The sequence below is a fragment of the Mandrillus leucophaeus genome, unplaced genomic scaffold (genome assembly GCF_000951045.1).
Source record: "Mandrillus leucophaeus isolate KB7577 unplaced genomic scaffold, Mleu.le_1.0 Scaffold30, whole genome shotgun sequence".
Lineage (NCBI taxonomy): Eukaryota > Metazoa > Chordata > Mammalia > Primates > Cercopithecidae > Mandrillus > Mandrillus leucophaeus.
Genome location: NW_012103143.1, coordinates 1,240,433 through 1,264,084, shown reverse-complemented (window position 1 = coordinate 1,264,084; position 23,652 = coordinate 1,240,433). Strand labels below are relative to the sequence as shown.

Genomic DNA, 23,652 nt, shown 5'->3' with positions numbered 1-23,652 from the left:
CCGTCTCTACTAAAAATACAAAAATTAGCTGGGTGTGGTGGTGTGCTCCTGTAATCGCTGCTATTTGAGAGGCTGAGGTGGGAGAATTGCTTGAACCTGGGAGGCAGAGGCTGCAGTGAGCCGAGTTCACGCCACTGCACTCAAGCCTGGGCAACAGAGCGAGAACCTGTTTCAAAAATAATAATAAGGCCAGGCGCGGTGGCTCACGCCTGTAATCCCAGCACTTTGGGAGGCTGAGGCGGGCGGATCACAAGGTCAGGAGATCAAGACCATCCTGGCTAACACGGCGAAACCCTGTTTCTACTAAAAATACAAAAAATTAGCCGGGCGAGGTGGCGGGCGCCTGTAGTCCCAGCTACTCAGGAGGCTGAGGCAGGAGAATGGCGAGAACTCGGGAGGCGGAGCTTGCAGTGAGCCAAGATCGCGCCACTGCACTCCAGCCTGGGCGATAGAGTGAGACTTCGTCTCAAAAAAAAAAAAAAAATGAAAAAATAATAATGATAATAAAATAAAATTCTAGAAATATTAAGGAAACAAAATTACAAATAAATAATGTTACTGGAATTCTTACATCCCTGTCATTAAATTCCTATTTAGTAAATCACATTAGGCTAACAAGAAGGCTAAATTCTAACCACCTGTCTTCCTGTACTTCCACATGACCAAACAAGCAATGATTACTAATATAAAAATAGTTCCTTTCGGCTGGGTGTGGTGGCTCATGCCTGTAATCCCAGCACTTCGGGAGACCGAGGCAGGTTGATCACTTGAGGTCAGGAGTTCAAGACCAGCCTGGCCAACATGATGAAACCCTGTCTCTACCAAAAAAATACAAAAATTAGCAGTGCATGGTGGCCTATAGTCTCAGCTACTCAGGAGGCTGAGGCAGGAGAATTGCTTGAACCAGGGAGGCGGAGGTTGCAGTGAGCCAAGATCGCGCCACTGCACTCTATATCCTGGGCAACAAAGTGAGACTCTATCTCAAAATAATAAATAAATAAATAAATAATAAAAATGTTAATTTTTATTTTTCAGGGTCTCATGACATTCCCCAGGCTGGTTTTGAACTACTGGCCTCAAGCAATCCTCTGTCTTAGCCTCTCAAATTGTTGGGATTACAAGTTGAGCCACTATGCCTGGTCAAGAGTGAATTTTTATTTTTTTTTATTTTTTGAGACAAGGTCTCACTCTGTCACCCAGGCTGGAGTGCAGTGGCATGATCTCAGCTCACTGCAACCTCCGCCTCCCGGGTTCAAGCGCTTCTCCTGCCTCAGTCTCCCAAGTAGCTCGAATTACAGGCGCATGCAACCATGCCTGGCTAATTTGTGTATTTTTAGTAGAGACGGAGTTTCGCCATGTTGGCCAGGCTGGTCTCAAACTCCTGACCTCTGGCTATCCACCCACCTCGGCCTCCCAAAGTGCTGGGATTCCAAGCATGAGCGCCTGGCTCCAAGGGTGAATTTTAATACTCCTCTCCGTTACGTCCAAAGGTCAATGGGCCTACATTAAGTTACAGGTGAAACAAATCAGAATAATCCTGCCCTATATAAAATTAAGTGATTTCACGCCCAGGCATGGTGGCTCACGCCTGTAATCCCAGCACTTTGGGAGGCCAAGGTGGGAGGATTGCTTGAGCCCAGGAGTTCAAGGTCAGCCTGGACAAAATTGTGAGACCCTGTCTCTAAAAAAAAAAATTTTTTTTTGATTATAATAAATTTAAAAATTCACCCCCCCATAAAACTTTAAGTGATTTCAGAAAATGCAGTTATTCTTATCAAAATACAGTATCAATATATCTTTATAAAAATACAAGTTATTCTTGTCAAATAGTCTTATTTTCCTTCAGCTTAATCTTGGTTATGTGCAAAAAGTTATAAATTTTCACAGTAGAAAAACAACTCATTTTATTTTTTGAGACAGGGTCTTGTTCTGTCACCCAGGCTGGAATGCAGTGGTGCAATCACCCGTCACTGCAGCCTCAACCTCCTGGGCTCAGGTGATCCTCCCACCTCAGCCTGAGTAGCTGAGGAACTACAGGCATGTGCCATCACACCCAGCTTTTTTTTTTGTGGGGGGTACTTTTTGTAGCGATATGGTTTCACCATGTTGCCCTGGCTGGTCTCAAACTCCTCAGCTTAAGCGATCTGCCTGCCTTGACCTCCCAAAGTGCTGGGATTACAAGCATCAGTTACCAACACCCAGACGAAAACAACCCTTTTGGTGACAATGACAATATGAAGAAAATGATTACACTAACCGTGGAGGGCCTCTGCACCATGTTCTCCAGCCTGGTGTGGCTAAACTCTAGGCTGATGACATTATAGAGTTTTTCTCGCTCCTCCTCTGGGGTCTCATAGTAGCGTGTCCACTGAGCCATGGTCATTTCAATGCCTTTCTGTGTGTTCACATCCATGACATCCACCATGCGACGACTCCCTGCCATAAAAGATGCATTGATCATCTCTATGAAGCCACTAATATCCTTAAATACAGTAAGAATATTTTTAAAAAGGAGAAGAAAAAACACTATCCTTTCTTATTTTCAGTAATAGACAAGGAAAAAGTTCTCATTCAATATAATCATAATCAAATCACACAGAATGGGAAAGACAAAGGGTAATGTTAATAATAATAATTATTCCCTAATGCATGTTTACCATACAGTCTGTTGTTGAATCTTTTATCTAAGGTCTAATTTAATCCTAACAGTTCCTTTTTTTTTTTTTTTGAGACGGAGTCTCGCTCTGTGGCCCAGGCTGGAGTGCAGTGGCACAATCTTGGCTCACTACAAGCTCTGCCTCCCGGGTTCACGCCATTCTCCTGCCTCAGCCTCCTAAGTAGCTGGGACTACAGGCGCCCGCCACCACGCCCAGCTAATTTTTTTGTATTTTTAGTAGAGACGGGGTTTCACTGTGTTAGTCAGGATGGTCTCGATCTCCTGACCTCGTGATCCACCTGCCTTAGCCTCCCAAAGTGCTGGGATTACAGGTGTGAGCCACTGTGCCTGGCCTAATCCTAACAATTCTAAACGCTAAATACTAAATACTAATCTTCACTTCGTACACGAGAAAGCAGATGTTAGGTAACTTATAGAACAAACCAGGAAAAGAACCTGGGCAAGCTCACTCTAGAGTCAAGCTCTTACTTACTGAGCTATACTGATTTGATGTAGATTGACCTAATCTATCTCATAATTTGAATAAAGGATCCATAATTTAGTGGGTAATATGATGATTTTGAATTCATATTCTTTTGTTAAACAGGGCTATTTCCCAAACCTGTCGATAATATCCTAGCCCATGAAGATAATTATCCTAGTTCATGAAGAACAAAGTCCCCTTTTCATTTATTCCACAAATACGTATAGAATGATAAAGACACCAGGACGGACACGAAGATCTGTGTCAGATTCTTGTTGACTATAACAATTACAACAAAATGCAGAAGGCCAGAAGAGTCAGCAGAAAATAGTAGTGCAGAGAAAACAATAGCTTTGGAGCCAAAGAGACCTAAGTTTGTTTATTTATTTTTTAGAGATGGAGTCTTGCTCTGTCGCTCAGGCTCGGGTGCGGTGGTGTGCTCTCGGCTCACGGCAAACTCCCAACTCCTGGGTTCAAGCAATTATCCTGCCTCAACCTCCAGAGTAGCTGGGACTACAGGCACACGCTGCCACCCCACCTAACTTTTTGTATTTTAGTAGAGACGGGGTTTCACCATGTTGGCCAGGCTGGTCTCAAACGCCTGAGCTCAGGCAATTCGCCTGCCTTGGCCTCCTAAAGTGCTAGGATTACAGGCATGAGCCACCGCACCCGGCCTATTTATTTCTCTATTTTTATTTTGAAACAGTCTCACTGTGTCACCCAGGCTGGAGTGCAGTGGTGCGAAATCTTAGCTCACTGTAACCTCCACCTCCCAGGTTCAAGCAATGCTTGTGCCTCAGCCTCCCAAGTAGCTGGGACTACGGCCGTGTGCCACCATGCCTGCCTAATTTTTGTGTTTTTGGTAAAGTCAGGGTTTTGCCATGTTGGCCAGGCTGGTCTCAAACTCCTGACCTCAGGTGATCTGCCCACCTTGGCCTTCCAAAATGCTGGGATTACACGTGTGAGCCACTGCACCTGGCTGAGACCTAAGTTTAAATCTCAGCTCCTATACTAATTAGACAAGTTATGTAATTTCTCTAACATGAATATCTTGTGGAGAATGAGTATCACCTTGTGGGCCATTGTGAAGATTTAAAATCAATAAAGTAAAATGTTTAACACAAAGTAGGTGCTCAAGCAGCAGTAAAAACAAAAGGAAAGTATCATATTTTTATTAGACTGATCAGAAAATGCTTTAGGAAAAGAGGGGGAAGAATAAGTAGAATTCTAACGAGATGATTCAACAGGGACAATTCCACGCAGAGGTAAAGGCATAAGCTAAAATATTCAGAAAATGGTGGTCAGGGAAGGGAGAGAGAATAAAAAGCTGACAATATTGTATGCCTGGCCGGGCACAGTGGCGCACGTCTATAATCCCAGCACTCTGGGAGGTCAAGGTGGGCAGACTGCTTCTGTCCAGGAGTTTGAGACCAGCCTGAGCAACACAGCAAAACACTGCCTCTACTAAAAACACAAAAAAATTAAAATACACACGCAAACAAAAAAAATACAAATACAAATACAAAAAATTAGCTGGGATGGTGGTGCGTGCCTGTAATCCCGGCTACTCAGGAGGCTGAGGTGTGAATCATCTGAGCCCAGGAGGCAGAGGCTGTAGGAAAAAAAAAAATTTATATATATATATATATAGTCTGCCTTGTAAGACAAATAAACACGTGGCCTGGCTGGATATATCAGGTAGCATTAGAACCTGACTTCCTGTCTCTAAGGAATTTATAGTTTAGTTAAAGAGATAACACCCAAGAGAAGAATATGGCCAGTGTGAAATAGACAAGGCAGAATATATATATTAATAGCAAAACATAACTAATAATATAAGGCAATGGACAGAACCTACCCTTCATATTTTAAAAGAAAAAGTGAACGTCAAATCAAAACTGCCAAGAAATACCACTTCATAGCCACTAGGATCGCAATAATTTTAAAAACGGAAAATAATGTGTTAGCAAAAATGTAGAGAAACTGGAACCCTCATACATCTACTGGTGGGCATATAAGATGGTGCAGCCGCTATGAAAATTGGGTGGGCAGTTCCTCAATAAACTAAACACATAATGACCATATGACTCAGCAATTCTACTCCTAGGCATATATCTAAAAGAATTAAAGTGTTCAAACAAAAGCTTGTACATAAATATTCACTGCAGCACTATTCAAAACAGCTAAAAGATGGAAATAACACAAATGTTTCTCATGATACGGATAAAATGTGGTCGATCCATACTAGGAAATATTTGGCCATAAAAAGGAATGAAGTACTAATACATGCTACAACATGGATATACCAAGAAAACACACTGTATCGGCTGGGAGTGGTGGCTCACGCCTGTAATCCCAGCACTTTGGGAGGCCTAGGCGGGTGGATCATGAGGTCAGGAGATCAAGACCATCCTGGTTAACACAGTGAAACCCTATCTCTACTAAAAATACAAAAAATTAGCTGGGTGTGGTGGTGGGCACCTGTAGTCCCAGCTACTCAGGAGACTGAGGCAGGAGAATGGCATGAACCCAGGAGGCGGAGCTTGCAGTGAGCCGAGATCGTGCCACTGCACTCCAACCTGGGCGACACAGCAAGACTCTTACCTCAAAAAAAAAAAAAAAAGAAAAGAAAACACACTATCAAAGAAGTCTACACAAAAGGCTACATATTATATAGCTCCATTTATATGAAATATATAGATTAGACAAATTCACCAAGACAAAGAGTAGATTTGTTGTTGCCAGGAGTTAAGTGGAGGAGAAAACGGAGAATGACTGCTCAATGGTATGGAGTTTGTTTGGGGTGATGAAATTCTAAAACTAGATAGTGGTGATGGTTGCACACTGTGAAAAAACTTGATTACACAAGTATGCTTTAAAATGGGTTCATGACAATGAAATGTTTTATACAAAAAGAAAAAAATGTAATGATTATGACAGTGAACTTTATTTGTATTTAACCATAATTTAAGAAATTACAAGTAAATGCTTTCCTTCAGGAATGTAGGGGAGCGCAGGTGCGGAGACTCATGCCTATAATCCCAGCACTTTCGGAGGCTGAGCTGGGCAGATCACTTGAGGTCAGGAGTTTCAGACCAGCCTGGCCAACATAGTGAAACCTTATCTCTACTAAACATACAAAAATTAGCTGGGCTTGGTGGTGTGCGGCCATAGTCCCAGCTACTCAGGAGGCTGAGGCAGGAGATTTGCTTCAATTTGAAAGGCAGAGGTTGCAGTGAGCCAAGATCGCACCACTGCATTCCAGCCTGGGTGACAGAGCAAGACTCTGTCTTTAAAAAAAAAAAAAAAAAAAAAAGAATGTAGAGGAAAGCAAAGTTTTATTCTTTTTTCCTTTTGAGATGGGGCCTCATTCTGTCACCCAGGCTGGAGTGCAGTGGCACAATCTAGGCTCAATGCAACCTCTGCCTCCCAGGCTCAAGCAATCCTCCCACCCCAGCCTCCTGAGTAGCTGGGACTACAGTGTACGCCACCATACTCAGTTAATTTTTTGTATTTTTGGTAGAGACAAGGTTTCGCCATGTTGCCCAGGCTGGTATTCTTTTATTATTAGACTACTTAGTATAGGCATATCTTGGAGATATTGTGGGTTCAGTTCCAGATCATTGCAATAAAACAAATGTTCCAATAAGCAAGTCATACGAACTTTTTGGTTTCACAGTGCACATAAGTTATATTTATGTTATACTGTAGGCTATTAAGTGTGCAACAGCATTGTCTCTACAAAAACAAGGTACATACCTTTATTTAAAAACACTTTATTGCTAAAAATGCTAACAATCATCTGAGCCTTCAGTGAGTCATAATATTTGCTTGTGGAGAGACTTGCCTCAATGTTGAGGGCTGCTGACTGATCAGGGTGGTGGTGGTTGCTGAAGGTTGGGATGGATATAGCAACTTCTTTTTCTTTCACTGAAGTGTAAACCTTTTTTTTTTTTGGAGGCAGGGACAGGGTCTTGCTCTGTTGCCCAGGCTGGAGTGCACTGGCGCAATCACAGCTCACTGCAGCCACATTCTTGGGCTCTGATGATCCGCCCACCTTAGCCTACTGAGTAGCTGGGACTACAGGCATGTGCCACAATGCCTCGCTAATTTTTTAATTTTTTGCAGATACAAGATCTTGCTATGTTTCTCAGGTTGATAATGTCTTTTTTGTTTGTTTTTTGAGACGGAGTCTCGCTCTGTTGCCCAGGCCGGAGTGCAGTGGCACGATTTAACCTCACTGCAAGTTCTGCCTCTTGGGTTCACGCCATTCTCCTGCCTCAGCCTCCTGAGTAGCTGGGACTACAGGCTCCTGCCACCACACCTAGCTAGATTTTTTTTTGTATTTTTAGTAGAGACGGGGGTTTCACTGTGTTAGCCAGGATGGTCTTGATCTCCTGACCTCGTGATCCACCTGCCTCAGCCTCCCAAAGTGCTAGGATTACAGGCGTGAGCTACCTCGCCCAGCCGACAATTTCTTAAAATAAGACAACAATAAAGTTTGCAACATGGATTGATACTTCCTTTCACAAACAGACTTCTCTATAGCATGCAATGCTGTCTGATAGCATTTTACCCATGTTAGAACTTCTTTCAAAATTGGAGTCAATCCTCTCAAACCCTACTGCTGCTTTATAAACTCACTTTATGTAATATCCTAAATATCTTGTTGTTACTTTGACAATATTTACAGCATCTTCACCAGGAGTAGATTCCATCTTAAAAAAACAAACTTATTTGCTCATCCATAAGAAGCAACTCCTCATCTGCTCAAGTTCCATTACAGATTGCAGCAATTCAGTCACATCTTCCCCTCCATTTCTAATTCTAGTTCTCTCACTATTTTCACCACATTTGCAGTTATTTCCTCCACTGAAGTCTTGAACTCCTCAAAGTCATCCATAAGGGTGGGAATCAACTTTTTCCAAACTCCTGTTAATGTTGACATTCTGACCTCCTCCCATGTACCACAAATGCTCTTTTTCATTTTAATTAATTTTTTTTTTAGAGACAGGGTCTCACTCTCATGCCCAGGCTGGAACAGAGTGGCAAGATCAGAGCTCATTGCAGCCTCAAATTCCTGGGCTCAACTGATCCTCCCACCTCAACCTCCCAAATAGTTGGGACTACAGGTGTACACCACCAAGCATGGCTGATTTTTTTTTTTTTTTTTGAGATGGAGTCTAACTCTGTCACCCAGGCTGGAGTGCAGTGGTGCGATCTTGGCTTACTGTAACCTTCACCTCCCAGGGTGAGGCAATTCTCCTGCTTCAGCCTCCCAAGTAGCTGGGACTACAGGCTCATGCCACCATGCGTGGCTAATTTTTGTATGTTTAGTAGAGACTGGGTTTCACCATATTGGTCATGCTGGTCTTGAACCCCTGACCTTGTGATCTGCCCGCCTCGGCCTCCCAAACTGCTGGGATTACAGGCTTGAGTCACTGCACCGGGCCATGGCTAATTTCTTAGTGAGATGGTCTCACTATGCTTCCCAGGTTGGTCTCAAACTCCTGGCCTCAAGGGATCCACCCATCTGGGCCTTTCAAAACGCTGGGATTATAGACATGAGCCACTATGCCTGGCCACAAATGTTCTTAATGGCATCTACAGTGGTGAATCTTTTCCAGATGTTTTTCAATTGATTTGGTCCAGATCCATCAGCAGAATCACTATCTATATCAGCTATAGCCTTATGAAATATATTTATTAAATAGTAAGACTAAAGTTGGAATTACTCCTTGATCCATGGGCCACAGAATGAATACTGTTATCTGGCATGAAAACAATATTAATCTCAGGCAGGGCATGGTAGCTCATGCTCATAATCCCAGCACTTTGGGAGGCTGAGGCAGGCAAATCTCTTGAGCCCAGGAGTTTGAAACCAGCCTGGGTAACATGTTATACTGTGTCTCTACCAAAACATACAAAAATTAGCTGGGTGTGTTGGCATGTGCTTGTAGTCCCAGCTAAAGGTTGAAGTGGAAGGATCACCTGAGCCCAGGGACACTGAGCCTGCAGTGAGCCGTGATTGTACCACTGCACTCCAGCTTGGGCAAGAGAGTGAGACCTTGTCTTGAAAAAAAAAAAAAAAAAAAAAGGCTGGGCACGGTCGCTCGCGCCAGTAATCCCAGCACTTTGGGAGGCCGAGATGGGCGGATCACGAAGTCAGGAGATCGTGACCATCCTGGCTAATATAGTGAAACCCCATCTCTACTAAAAATACAAAATAAATTAGCTGGGTGTGGTGGTGGGTGCCTGTAGTCCCAGCTTCTCAGGAGGCTGAGACAGGAGAATGGTGTGAACCCAGGAGGCAGAGCTTGCAGCACTCCAGCCTAGGCGACAGAGCGAGACTCCGTCTTAAAAAAAAACACAACAACAACAACAAACAACATTAATCTCTTTGTACATTCCCATCAGAGCTCTCGGGTGAAGAGGTACACCGTCAATGAGCAGTAACATTTTGAAAGGAACCTTTTTTCCTGAGCAGATCTCCACAGTGGGCTTAATATATTCTGTAAACCATGCTGTAAAACAGATGTGCTGTCATCTAGGCTTTGTTGTTCCATTAATAGAGTAGATTTAACATAATTCTTAAGGGCCCTAGGATTTTGGAATGGGAAATGAGCTTTTTTGGAATGGTAAATTTGGTTTCCAATTAAAATCACCAGCTGTATTAACCCCTAACAAGAGAGTCAGCTTTCCCCTTGAAGCAACTGCCTTTCTCTAGCTACGAAAATCATAGATGGCATCTGCTTCCAATAGAAGGCTGTTTCATTTACATGGAAAATCTGCTGTTTAGTGCAGCCTCCTTCATCAATGATCCTAGCTGGATCTCCTGGATAACTTGCTGCAGCTTCTACATCAGCATATGCTGCTGCTTTACCTTGCACTTCATTGTTACAAAGATGGTTTCTTAAACTTCATAAACCAACCTCTCCTAGCTTTAAACTTCTCTTCTGCAGCTCCCTCACCTCTCTCAGCCTTCACAGAATTAAAGAGAATTAGGGTTTTACTGTGGCTTAAGGTTTGTTAAGGGATGTTACAGCTGGTTCAAATTTTCTATCTAAACCACTCAAACTTTCTCCATATCAGCGATAAGGCTATTTTTCTTTCTTATTCCCATGTTCATTGGAGTAGCACTTTTAATTTCCTTCAAGAATCTTTCCTTTGCATTCACATCTTGGTTAACTATTTGATATAAAAGGCCTATCCTGGCTTTTGACATGCCTTTAACACAAAACTTAATCATTTCTAACTTTTGATTTAAAGTGAGAGACGTGGGACTCTTCCTTTCACTTGAACACTTAAGAGGCCACTGTAGTGTTATTAGTTGGCCTAATTTCAATATTGTTGTGTCTCAGGGAATAGGGAGGCCTGAGGGGAGAAAGAGAACAGGGGAATAGCAATTTGGCAAAGCAGTCAGAACACATACATTTCAAATCTGCTCTCCTATATGGATACAGTTCATGGCACCCCAAAACAAGTATAATAGTAATGTCAAAGATCACTGATCAGCCAGGTGCAGTGGCTCATGCCTGTAATAACAGCACTTTGGGGAGGCTGAGGGGGGTGAATCACTTGAGGTCAGAAGTTTGAGATCATCCTGGCCAACATGGTGAAACTCCATCTCTATTAAAAATGCAAAAATTAGCCAGGCATGGTGGTGCATGCCAGTAATCTCAGCTACTCAGGAGGCAGAGGCATGAGAACTGCTTGAATCCAGGAGGTGGAGGTTGCAGTAAGCCAAGATTGCGCCACTGCACTCCAGCCTGGGCAACAGAGTGAGACTCCATCTTAAAAACAAACAAACAAACAAAAAAACACACTGATCACCACTAACAAATAATAATGAAAAGGTTTGAAAATGTGACAGACATGAAGTGAGCATATGCTATTGGAAAAATGGCAGCTACAGACTTGCTCAATGAAGGTTTGCCAGAAACCTTCAATTTATAAAAAACAAAACAAAACAAAACAAACAAAAAATAAACAACAAAAAACCCCACTATCTGCAAAATGCAATAAAGCAAAGTGCAATAAAATGAGGTGCGCTCATACTCTGGGTATGGACCAGAGCACTTAGATAAAATTGTGATGGTCAAAGTAATAGCTAACGTTTACTGAGAACTCAGCACAGTTGATCCTTGAACAACACTGGTATGAACTGCATGGGTTCACTTACACATGAATTTTCTTCCATCCCTGCCACTCCTGAGACAGCAAAAGCAATCCCACCTCTTCCTTAGCCTACTCATCATGAAGATGAAAAGATAGTAAATGTATTTTCGATCTTAATAGTAAACATATTTTCTTTTGTAATTTAGTAATTTTTTCTTACTTTATTGTAAAAATATAGTATATAATATGTATAACATAAAATATGTTAATCAACTGTTTACATTATCCATAGGCTTCCAGTAAACAGTAGGTTATCCGTAGTTAAGTTTCTGAGGAGTTCCAAGTTATACGCAGATTTCTGACTTGCTGAGGGTTGGTGCCTCTAGCACTTGCATTGTTCAAGGGTCAACTGTATATGCCAGACACTGTTCTAAGCACTTCACATTTAAGTAACTTGTCCAAGATTACAGAGCTAGCAATTAGTGTAGCTGGGGACAGTTTTGCTACAGAGTCCATATTCTCAACCAAATACATCCTATCACAGAAAGTTTACACGACAGAACGGCTTACTTCTTTCTAATACATAAACTGACATTGAAGAAGTAACATTCTACTACAGGCTGAAAAGAAGAGCTGGATCAGCTTTTTCACGCATTTTGCCAATGATTAACTATCCAAGAAACAAAAAAACATCTAGACTTTAAAAAAATCTGGATAGAAAGTTAGTCACTGGCTGGACACAGTGGCTCACACCTGTAATCCCAACATTTTCGTGGGGCTGAAGCGGGCCGAATGCTTGGGCTCAGGAGTTCCAAGACCAGCCTGGGCAACAAGGTGAAATCCCATCTCTACAAAAAAAATACAAAAATTATCTGGGCATGGTGGTGCCCACCTGTGGTCCCAGCTACTCAGGAAGCTGAGGTGGGAGGATTGCTTGAGCCCAGAAGTCAAGGCTGCAGTGAGTCATGACTGCCCCACAAAACTCCAGCCTGTGTGACAAAGCAATAAAAAGTTAATTTCTGATAAGGTCTGTCAGGTTAGATATAATTGTTGCTTTATTTTCAATCACAGCAAAGATATTTGTGTTCATCCTTGGGTTTATTTAGAAAATATAAGGTTACAAAGGGTTTCCAAAGATCATTATTAGCATTAAGAAGAGTACTGAGGAAAGGAAAAGTGGTAAGGAAGTAGGAAGAAAACCAAAGAAAGACTGATGACTGAATAAGATCTTACATATTTGTATAGCTCAGAAATTTGAATACTATATCCAGGAGTCTACTTTCTTTTTTTTCAACTTGTAACAAATTGTAGTAAAATATAAAAACATAAAATGTTCTATCTTAACCCCTTTCAGGAGCACAGTTCAGTGTTACCAAATATATTCACAATGTTGTGCAACCATTACCACCATCCATCTCCATAACTCTGTTCATCTTACAAAACTGAAACTATGGCTGTTTTAAGTCCCCACTGCCCTTCTTCCCAGTAACTACTATTCTACCTTGTCTCTATGATTTTGGTTACTCTACATAATTCATGTTAGTGGAATTACACAGTATTTGTCTTTTTGTGGCTGGGTTATTTCACTTAGCGTAAGTCCTTAAGATTCATATAATTTGTAGTATTTATCAGAATTTCCTTCCTTTTAAAGGCTAAATAATATTCCAGTGAATGGAAATACCACATTATGCTTATGTATTCACCCTTGATGGACATTTAGGTTGCTACATTTTAGCTATATGAATAATCATTGAGCTAAGCGCTGTGGTACCTGCCTGCAGTCCCAGCTATGCAAGAGGCTAAGGCAGGAAGATCACTTGAGTCCAGGATTTCAAGGCCAGCTTGGGCAACACGGTGAGACGTCATCTCTTAAAACTGTAATACGCCCACTTGCTCCCTCCTGCCATTTGGCTGACACGAAGAACTAGAGGTGACAGCAGTGGTAGCCTGCATCTGAGGCTCATGGGCTGCAAGCCCCCGCTTGGGCACCATGGATGATTTTGCCAAAGGAGGTTTCACTGTAGTGGATTATGTCTTGTTAGAAAATTGCCCTAATATGGGCGATTGTGTCGTTGCTCCTCAATTTATGACCAACAATTACGTTCGTGTGACTCAGCTTAACTGGGATGGGGTAGGTATGCAATACAAAGATTACATCTAAGTGACAGAAATGTAGCAATTCTTGTGGTTCTCAGATAAGTTTGAAGAAATCACAACATCTTGAGTTGATAGAAGATATTGTGGATTTGGCAAAGAAAGTTGCTTTAAGTGGTAGAAAAATGATTCATTCTTTATTGGAAGCTTATTGAGAACTGGTTATAAAATATAAAATAAAATACTGGCAACGGAACCAGCTTTGAACTGGGTAAATACACAGGCAATATAACAATTCTAACTAAATTAGGACAAGCTGACAATTGTTGGCTTATTTTCTTTACTGAATATAAGTACAATACAACTAAAGTTCTAATAGAAAACTGCAATTTGCTTGAAGAATTTTAAATCCAAGGTTCTACAGACTGCATAGAGCATGAAAAACTAATAAAAATAAAAGGAAATGAAGAGTTTCGCAAAGAAAGACTTGATATAGCTCTATTACACCAGAGCCACTGAATAGACCTGAAAACCATTTTCTTTATAGCAACTGAGCTCTGTTTTCTTCGTACTGAACAGTTTAGAACACAGTCCCATGGTATAAAATTTGGAAAATTTGACAAGAGTTTAAAAAGAAAATAAAAATCACCAGTAATCCAACCACCTTGAAGAATACAGCTGTATTAATGTTATGCAACTTTTTTTTTTTTTTTGAGACAGAGTCTCACTCTATCACGCAGGCTGGATTGCAGTGGTGTGATCTCGGCTCATTGCAGCCTCCATCTCTTGGGTTCAAGTGATTCTCCTGCCTTAGCCTCTCAGGTAGCTGGGCCTACAGGTATGTGTCACCACACCCAGCTAATTTGTTATGCAACTTTTAGATGGCTCAAGTCATAGATAAACTGAGACTATTTAAACTAGAGAACTGGATGGGGTTGACAGAGTCTTCCATCAATACCATTATTCTCAACGGGTTCTGACAAGTAATGAGCTGCAAATGTCTTTAGGTTATGGCCTCTGTCTAGGTCCCGAATTCCATATATTCTATGCTGTTTTTTTTTTTTTTTTTTTTTTTTTTTTTTTCTCTCTCTGTCACCCAGGCTGGAGTGCAGTGGCGCGATCTTGGCTTACTGCAAGCTCTGCCTCCCGGGTTCATGACGTTCTCCTGCCTCAACCTCCTGAGTAGCTGGGCCTAAAGGCGCCTGCCACTACACTCGGCTAATTTTTTTGTATTTTTAGTTTTTTGTATTTTTAGTTTCATGGTGTTATCCAGGATGGTCTCAATCTCCTGACCTAGTGATCTGCCCACCTCGGCCTCCCAAAGTGCTGGGATTACAGGCGTGAGACACCACACCTGGCCTATTCTATGCTGTTTGAAGATAAGTTTGTATGCTTTCAAGATCAGATGAACAGGCTGGAACTTCTAAAAGTTGAGGATTCCTACAATAATTGAGAAGCCAATCCAAAAATTGTGCCTGGCAGGAGGTCATCCACTCTCCAGCTCCAAGAGCTAACAGGCAAATCCAGGTATTTCTGCTCTTTCATGAACGTTGAATGTTAGACACACAAACAGGATCCTCCTAAAACCCTGCTGCAACAGGAGGTGAATCAAAGTAGGAGTACAGAAGCCAGGTAGCTTGCTGAGGTAAAGGCCAAGACCAGGTTGTGGATCTATCCTTGTACCTCCTTCCTGATGGTCTAGCTTGTGGTTTAGTATCACCTACATTTTTATTAGAGGCAGGTAAGCAGCACTGAGAGCCCCCTATTTTTTACTAGGCAATCACCAATATGTATTGAATGCCTATGTAATGCACAAAGTGTTATGCCACATTGCTTTTACTGGTGTTTTTCTTACCTTTTCACAGTATTTATATGATTTACTCAATAATGTGGAGATAATGTTTTCAGAGTCCACAGTATATGTAACTCCTGATAAACTGACTAGATAATGTAACTTAAGAAAAGAACACATTGCTAGAAATTCAGATGTGCCATTGACACAGGAGGACCTACACCTCAGAAAGACTTTTATCAGAGTTACCAAGGTTGAGAGGTTTTGAAAGATGCTAGATCTGGGAATCTGGCTGAGCAGCTGCCGGGACAGCTGGAGGTAAAGCAATCACCCTCCCCCAGTTTGGGCAAAAGGATGCACTTCTCAGCTGTTTCACAAGGCCAGGATTCTTATCTGCTGTCACTGAAGCAAGAACTGAGATACACAAAGAGAACAGAAATGGAACATTTTAAACTAATACTAGAAAAGAAACAAACAAAAGGATTAAAGTCACAAATGCTAAAACTGCTGAAATAATTTATCCTAAGAGATTAGAAAATATAAGTAGAAACACTCAAATGAGATTAAATTTTAAAAATAACTTGGCAAGGTTAATATCTAAAATGGTGGACAGGTACGGTGAGATTACACCTGTAATCTCAGCAATCTGGGAAGCCAAGGCAGGAGGACAGCTTGAGGCCTGGGGCTAGAGACCAGCCTCTTCAACACAGCGAGACCCCATCTCAATAAATATGTATGTATGTATGTATGTATGTATGTATGTATGTATGTATGTTTTTATTGAGATGGGGTCTCACTCCGTCACCCAGGCTGGAGTACAATGGTGTGGTCTCGGCTCACCGCAACCTTCCCCTCCCGGGTTCAAGCAATTATTCTGCCTCAGCCTCCCAAGTAGTTGGGAGTAGAGGCTCCCGCCACCACGCCTGGCTAATTTTTTTATTTTTCATAGATAAAGGGTTTTGCCATGTTGGTCAGGCTGCTCTCGAACTCCCGAACTCAGGTGATCCACCTATCTTGGTCTCCCAAAGTGCTGGGATTATAGGTGTGAGCCACCATGCCCAGCCAATATATACGTATTTAAAAGGATAAAAATAATACTGTCTCCTACAACATGGCTGTGACTCTTCTGAGCACTTTATGTATATTAACTTTTAAAGCTAGAGTTTCCACTATTAATCACTATAAGAAAGTGATAACAGAATAAAAGGGAATATGAAAGTTCAAAAAATTTAAAAATAGATGGCCCAAATAGTCAATAAATATTTCTGAGAACATGATTATCCTTACTGGACATGCAGATTAAAAACTACAAGTTTCTCTTTCATATCCATCAGACTATCGAAAGTTGAAGTCTCGGCCAGGTGCAGTGGCTCACGCCTGTAATCCTAGCACTTTGGGAGGCTGGGGCGGGTGGATCACCTGAGGTCAGGAGTTCAAGATCAGTCTGGTCAACATGGCAAAACCCTGCCTATACTAAAAATAAAAAATGAGCCGGGCGTGGTGGCAGGCGCCTGTAATCCCAGCTACTCGGGAGGCTGAGGCAGGAGAATCGCTTGAACCTAGAAGGCGGAGGTTGCAGTAAGCCAAGATCACGGCAGTGCACTCCAGGCTGGAAATAAAGTGAGATTCTGATCCCTCCCCCCGCCCCCAAAAATAAATAAAATTTTTAAAAAATGAGTATCTCATAATATCAAGTGTTTGAGAGAATATGGAACAAAGGACACTTTCATACTTGACTGAACAAAGTGTAAACCGGAACAATCGCTTTGGAGAGGAATCTGACAAGGTGAAAATGTACACTCTTTGGCCCACTTCTAGGCTCATACCTTCTAAACTCTCAAATGTGTACCCAAGAAGAAATTTATAAGCCTTCATTGTAGCATTATTTGTAAGACTAAAGAAATGGAGGCCGGGCACGGTGGCTCATGCCTATAATCCTAGCACTTTGGGAGGCCAAGGTGGGTGGATCACTTGAGGTCAGGAGTTTGAGACCAGCCTACCCAACATGGCAAAACCCCATCTGTACTGAAAAACACAAAATTGGCCGGACATGGTGGTACATGCCTGTAATTCCAGCTATTTGGGAGGCTGAGGCAGGAGAATGGCTTGAACCTGGGAGGTAGAAGTTGCAGTGAGTCAAGATCGCGCCACTGCACTCCAGCCAGGGCACTAAGAGACACTCCATCTCAAGAAAAAAAAAAAAAAAAGAAAAAAAATGGAAACAATGTAAATCGTAAATGTCCATCAGTAGGGGAATGGGTAAATCGTGGTATATTCATACAATGGAATTCTATATGGTAGTTAAAAAGAATGCAATGTTTAGTGAAAAAGCAAGTTGCAGAATGATTTGTGCACTATGATGCCATTTGTTAATGTTTAAAAAACCAAGGGAGTGGCTATCTCTGGAGAGAGGAGGAAGGGAAAGGGATTGAAAATGGAAGAATGGTATGCAGTGGATGTCAGCTCTAACAAACTTCTGCAAAAAGAGCTGAAGTTTAAATATGGCAAAAGGTTAATTTCTTACTATGTTGTACACAAGTGGATCTTCATTTTGGGTCCATAGATGGATGTTCATTTTGTTAATGATATTCTCTGTAATTTTATGTATATTTGAAATATTTGATAAAGAGCAAAACTAAGTGTAAAGATGCACGTTAGAAGGAACCAAAGAAAAATACTAATAAATAAAAAGTCGTATCATCTGCCAACAGAGGTGACTTTACTTCTTCCTTTCCAATTTGCATGGCTTTTCGTTCCTTTTTTTGCCTAATTGCTGTGTTAGGACTTCCAGTGCTACACTGAATAGAGGCAGTAAAAGCAGGCATCTTTACGTTGTTCCTGATCTTAAATGCTTTTGGTGTTTCACCACTGATTATGATATTTACTGGGGGTTTTTCATATAAAGCTTTTATTATGTTGAGGTAGTTTCCTTTTATTTTTAGTTTGTCAAGTGTTTTTATCATGAAAAGGTGTTGAATTTTGTCAAATGTCTTCTCTGTGTCAATTGAGATGATCATGTGACTTTTTCCCTCCTTCACTGTTAATGAAATTTATATTGATTGATTTTCACAAGTTGAACCATCTATTCCAGGAATAAATCCCACTTGGTCATGGTGTATAATCCTTTTAATATGCTGCTGAATTTAGTATGCAAGTATTTTGTTGAGGATTTTTACATCATTGTTCAAAAAGGATATCGATTTGCAGTTTTGTTTTCTTCTATTGTCTTTGTCTCGCTTTGGTATCAGGGTAATGCTGGCCTCACAGAATGACTTAAGAAGTGTTCCCTCCGCCGCGCACAGTGGCTCATGCCTGTTATCCCAGCACTTTGGGAGGCCGAGGCGGGCAGATCATGGTCAGGAGATCGAGACCTGGCCAACATGGTGAAATCCCATATCTACTAAAATACAAAATATTAGCCAGGCGTGGTGGCAGGCACCTGTAATCCTGCTACTTGGGAGGCTGAGGCAGGGGAATCACTTGAACCCAGGAGGTGGGGACTGCAGTGAGCTGACATTGTGCCACTGCACCCCAGCCTGGTGACAGAACGTGACTCATCTCGGGGAGGGGGGGGAAGTGTTCCCTCTTAATTCTTTGAAAAAGTTTGAGAAGTATTGGTGTTAGTTCCTCTTTAATTGTTTGGTAGAATTCACCGAAGCCATCAGGCCCAGTCTTTTCTTTGTTGGGAGATGTTTGAATATTGACCCAATCTCCTCACTAATTAAAATATAGTTCTATTCAAAGTTTGTATTTCTTAGTGATTTAGTCTTAATACGTTTTGTGTTTCTAGAAATTTGTACACTTCATCTAGGTTGTCCAATTTATTGATGAACAATTGTTCATAGCTTTTTTTTTTTTTTCCCTGAGACAGAGTCTTGCTCTGTTGCCTAGGCTGGAGTACAATGGCACAATCGGGGCTCACTGCAACCTCCGACTCCCCAGTTCAAGCAATTCTCATGACTCAGCCGCCCGAGTCGTTGGTTTCTTTGACTTTTCTCTATTGTTTTTCTATTCTTTATTTCATTTATCTCTGCTCTAATCTTTATTACTTCCTTTAGCTTTAGGTTTAGTTTGTCCTTTTTCTAGTTATTTAAGTTGTAAGATTAGGTTGTTGATTTCAAGTTTCTCTTCTTTTGTTAAAGAGACAGTTTTTTTTTTTTTTTTGACACAGAGTCTCACCTTGTTGCCCAGGCTGGAGTGCAATGTGCAATCTCGGCTCACTGCAACCACCACTTCCCAGGTTGAAGTGATTCTCCTGCCTCAGCCTCTGAGTAGCTGGGACTACAGGTGTGCACCACCACGCCTGGCTAATTTTTGTATTTTTAGTAGAGATGGGGTTTCACTATGTTGACCAGGCTGGTCTCGAACTCCTGACCTCAGATGATCCACCTGCCTCGGCCTGCCAAAGTGCTGGGATTACAGGTGTGAGCCACCTCGCCCGGCCGAGATAAGGTCTTGCTATGTTGCCCAGGCTGGACTCAAAATCCTGGGCTCAAGCAATCCTCCTGCCTCAGTCTCCCAAGTAGCTGGAACTATAGGTGCACACTACTGCAATCAGTGATTCCGTGTTTTATAATCAAAGCATTTATAGCTACAAATTTCTCCCTTAATGCTGCTTTCACTGATCCCTATAAGTTTTGGTATGCTGTGTTGCGTTCTTTCGATCTATAAATATTTTCTAGTTTCCATGTGATTTCTTCTTTGATTCACTGATTGTTAAATTCCACAATTTTGTGACTTTTCCAGTTTTACTTGTTATTGATTTCTAACTTCATCCCATTGTGGCTGCAGAAGATACTTTGATATCTATTTTTTAAATCCATTGATTTTTAATCTGTGGCCTAACATATGGTGTATCCTGGAAAATGTCTTACATACACTTGAAAAGAATGTGTATGCTATTGCTGTTAGGTAGGATTCTGTCTGTGTCTGTGAGATCTGGTTGGTTTACTGTGTTAAGTCCACTATTTCCTTACTTATTTTCGGTCTGGTTGTTCTATCCATTATTGAGAGGGGGTACTGAAGTCTCTAAGTATTACTGTACAGAAATGTCTACTTCCCCCTTCAGTACTGATGGTCTGTCATTAGGTACATAAATGTTTGTAATTGTTACATCTTCTTGCTATAGTTAAACCTTTAATTAATATAATACACCAAAATACATGTCTTTGCCTCTTGAAACCATTTTATTTATTTATTTATTTGAGACAGTGTCTTGCTCTGTCACCCAGGTTGGAGTGAGGTGGCACAATCTCAGGTTACTGCAGTTTTGACTTGCCAGGCTCAAGTGACACTCCCATCTCAGCTTCCTGAGTAGCTGAAACTACAGGCATGTGCCACCATGCTTGGCTTACATTTTTGGTAGAGATGAGGTCTCAGCATGTTACCCAGGGTAGTCTCAAACTCCTAGGCTTCAGCAATCTTCCCGCCTTGGCCTCCCAAAGTTGGGATTACAGGTGAGGCACCATGCCCAACCATTTTTTCTTTTTTTCTTTCTTTCTTTTTTTTTTTTTTTCCTGAGACAGAGTCTCGCTCTGTCGCCCGGGCTGGAGTGCAATGGCGCGATATCTGCTCACTGCAAGCTCTGCCTCCCGGGTTGATGCCATTCTTCTGCCGCAGCCTCCCGAGTAGCTGGGACTACAGGTACCTGCCACCACATCCGGCTAATATTCTGTATTTTTAGTAGAGATGAGGTTTCACCACATTAGCCAGGATGGTCTCGATCTCCAGACCTCGTGATCCACCTGCTTCGGCCTCCCAAAGTGCTGGGATTACAAGCAAGAGCCGCTGCGCCTGGCCTCTTTCTTTTTAAAGAGACAGGGTCTTGCTCTGTCACCCAGGCTGGAGTACAGTGGTGTGATCAGAACAGCCTCAAACTCCTGGGCTCAAGTGATCCTCCTGCCTCGGCCTTCCAAGTAGCTAGGAGCACAGGCATGCACCACCATGCCCAGCCAACTTTTAAAATTACTATTTTTTTTTTTTTTTTTATAGACATGAGGTCTTGGTATGTTGCCCAGGCTGGTCTTGAATTCCTGGCTTAAAGCAGTCCTGCCTTGGCCTCCCGGAGTGTGGGGATTATAGGTGTGAGGCACCATACCAGGCGTCTCTTGAAACCATTCTTTGATTTAAAGTCTGTTTTAGGGCCTAGTGCCATGGTTCATGCCTATAATCTCAGCACTTTGGGAGACCGAGGTGGGCGGATCACTTGAGGCTGGGAGTTTGTGACCAGCCAGGCCAAGATGGTGAAACCCCGTCTCCACTAAAAATACAAAAATTAGCTGGGCATGGTGGCGGGCATCTGTAAATCCAGCTACTTGGGAGGCTGAGGCAGGAGAATCACTTGAACCAGGAGATAGAGGTTGCAGTGAGTCGAGACTGTGCCACTGCACACCAGCCTGGCCAAGAGAGCAAGATGCCATCTCAAAATAAATAAATGAATAAATAAATAAATAAATAAATTTAAATAAATAGACGAATAAATGTCTGTCTTATCTGATATTAGTATAGCTACCCCTGCTCTTTTGGTTACTGTTTGCATGGAATAGCTTTTTCTATCCTTTCACTTTCAATCTATTTCTGTCTTTTGGATCTTCAGTGAATCTCTTGTGGACAGCATATAGTTGTATCATGCTATTTTTATCCATTCTGCCAATTTCTTGTCTTTTGATTGGGGAATTTAATCCATTTATATTTAAAGTATTTGTAAAGAGGAACATAAACTTCTGTCATTTTGGTATTTGATTTCTATATCCTCATAGCTTTGTTCCTCATTTTCCTAAATTACTGTTTTCTTTTGTATTTAGATACATTTATTTGGTGAAATGTGTAAATTTCTTTCTCATTTCCTTCTGTATATATACTACAGATATTGTCTTTATTGTTACCATAGGGATTACATCTAATATCCTAAAGTTAAACATTCTATTTTTAATTAATACCAGTTTGACTTCACTACTATTCATAGAATCTGCTCCTTTCCAGCTGTCTCTACCCCTTTTGGTTACTGATGTCACAAAACCACATCCTTATATACTGTGCCCCTATTAGTTATTAGTTTATGCCCTTAAATATAAACTAGTAACTCATTCATTCATTCATGGGGTGGGAGAAATGGGTCTTTGCTATGTTGCCCAGGCTGGTCTTGAATTTCTGGGTTCAAGCAATCTTCCCACCTCAGCCTTCTAAGTAGCTGGGATTACAGGCATGTACCACTATATCCCGTTCTAATAATTCTTTTAAATGTATTGATCTCTCAAATTATGTGTAAAATAAAATGTGGGGCTACACTCAAAGTTTCAGTATTCGTTTTTAGGCTAACAATTGTCTTTTAAAAAATATATTCGTCTCTTAAACTATGGAGAAAACAAAAAGGAGTCACAAGCCATGGTTAAGATAATACTAGCTCTTACAATTACCCATGTATTTACCTTTATCGAGATATTTCTTCATATGGCTTCAAGTTACAATCTAATGTCCTTTCATTTCACCTTGCAGGACTCTCCTGAGCATTTCTTACAAGGCAGGTCCAGTGGTAACAAGTTTCCTTAGCTTTTGTTTTTCTGAGAATGTCTTAATTTCTCGCCCCTTTTGAAGGACAGTTTTGCCAGATATAGGATTCTTGGTTGACAGTTTTGTTTTGTATTCCTTTTAGCACTTTGAATACACTGGCTCACTGCCTCCTGGCCTCCAAAGTTTCTGATGAGAAACTGGTTCATAATTTTACTGAGGATACCTTTATGTAATGAATCATTTAGTCATTTCTCTCTTGATACTTTCAAGAGTTTGTCTTTGGCTTTTGAAAGTTTGATTATAATGTGTCTTGGTGAGGGTCTCTGAGTTCATCTTATTTGGAGTTCACTGAGCTGTTTGGATGTTTGTACTCATGTCTTTCGTCAAATTTGGGAAATTTTCAGCCAGTATTTGATCAAATATATATTCTCTCTGCTCCTTTCTATTTTCCTTCTGGTACTTTTATAATGTGTATGTTGGTCTGCTTAATGGTGTCAAAAATGTTCCTTTAGACTGTCAGTCCATTTTGGGTTGCTGTTGACAGAATACCTGGTAGGTAATTTACAATGAACAGCAATTTATTGGCTCACAGTTGTGGAGGCTAGGAAGTCTAAAATCAAGGTGCCAGCATCTGGTGAGGGCCTTTTTGCTGCATCATCACATGGTGAAAAGCAAGACAGTAAGAGAATGAGAGAAAGCAAGAGGGGGCCGAACTCATCCTTTCTTGTGTGTGTGTGTGTGTTTTTTTGAGACGGAGTCTCACTCTGTCTCCCAGGCTGGAGTGCAGTGACCGGATCTCGGCTCACTGCAAGCTCCGCCTCCTGGGTTCATGCCATTCTCCTGCCTCAGCCTCCCGAGTAGCTGGGACTACAGGCGCCCGCCACGTTTTTTGTCTTTTTTTTTTTTTAGTAGAGACAGGGTTTCACCGTGTTAGCCAGGATGGTCTCGATCTCCTGACCTCGTGATCCGCCCGTCTCGGCCTCCCAAAGTGCTGGGATT

At 41.6% G+C, this 23,652-nt stretch overlaps 1 protein-coding gene across 3 annotated transcripts in view; it reads right to left on the bottom strand.

Annotated features, from left to right (window-relative positions):
- KDM2A (lysine (K)-specific demethylase 2A) overlaps positions 1–23,652 on the bottom strand; it is a 153,088-nt gene that overhangs the window by 52,151 nt on the left and 77,285 nt on the right. For all 3 annotated transcript variants that reach the window (XM_011986973.1, XM_011986974.1, XM_011986975.1), the window contains one exon: positions 2,258–2,436. In XM_011986973.1, the coding sequence (XP_011842363.1) occupies positions 2,258–2,436 (179 nt within the window). The remainder of the gene's footprint in view (positions 1–2,257; positions 2,437–23,652) is intronic.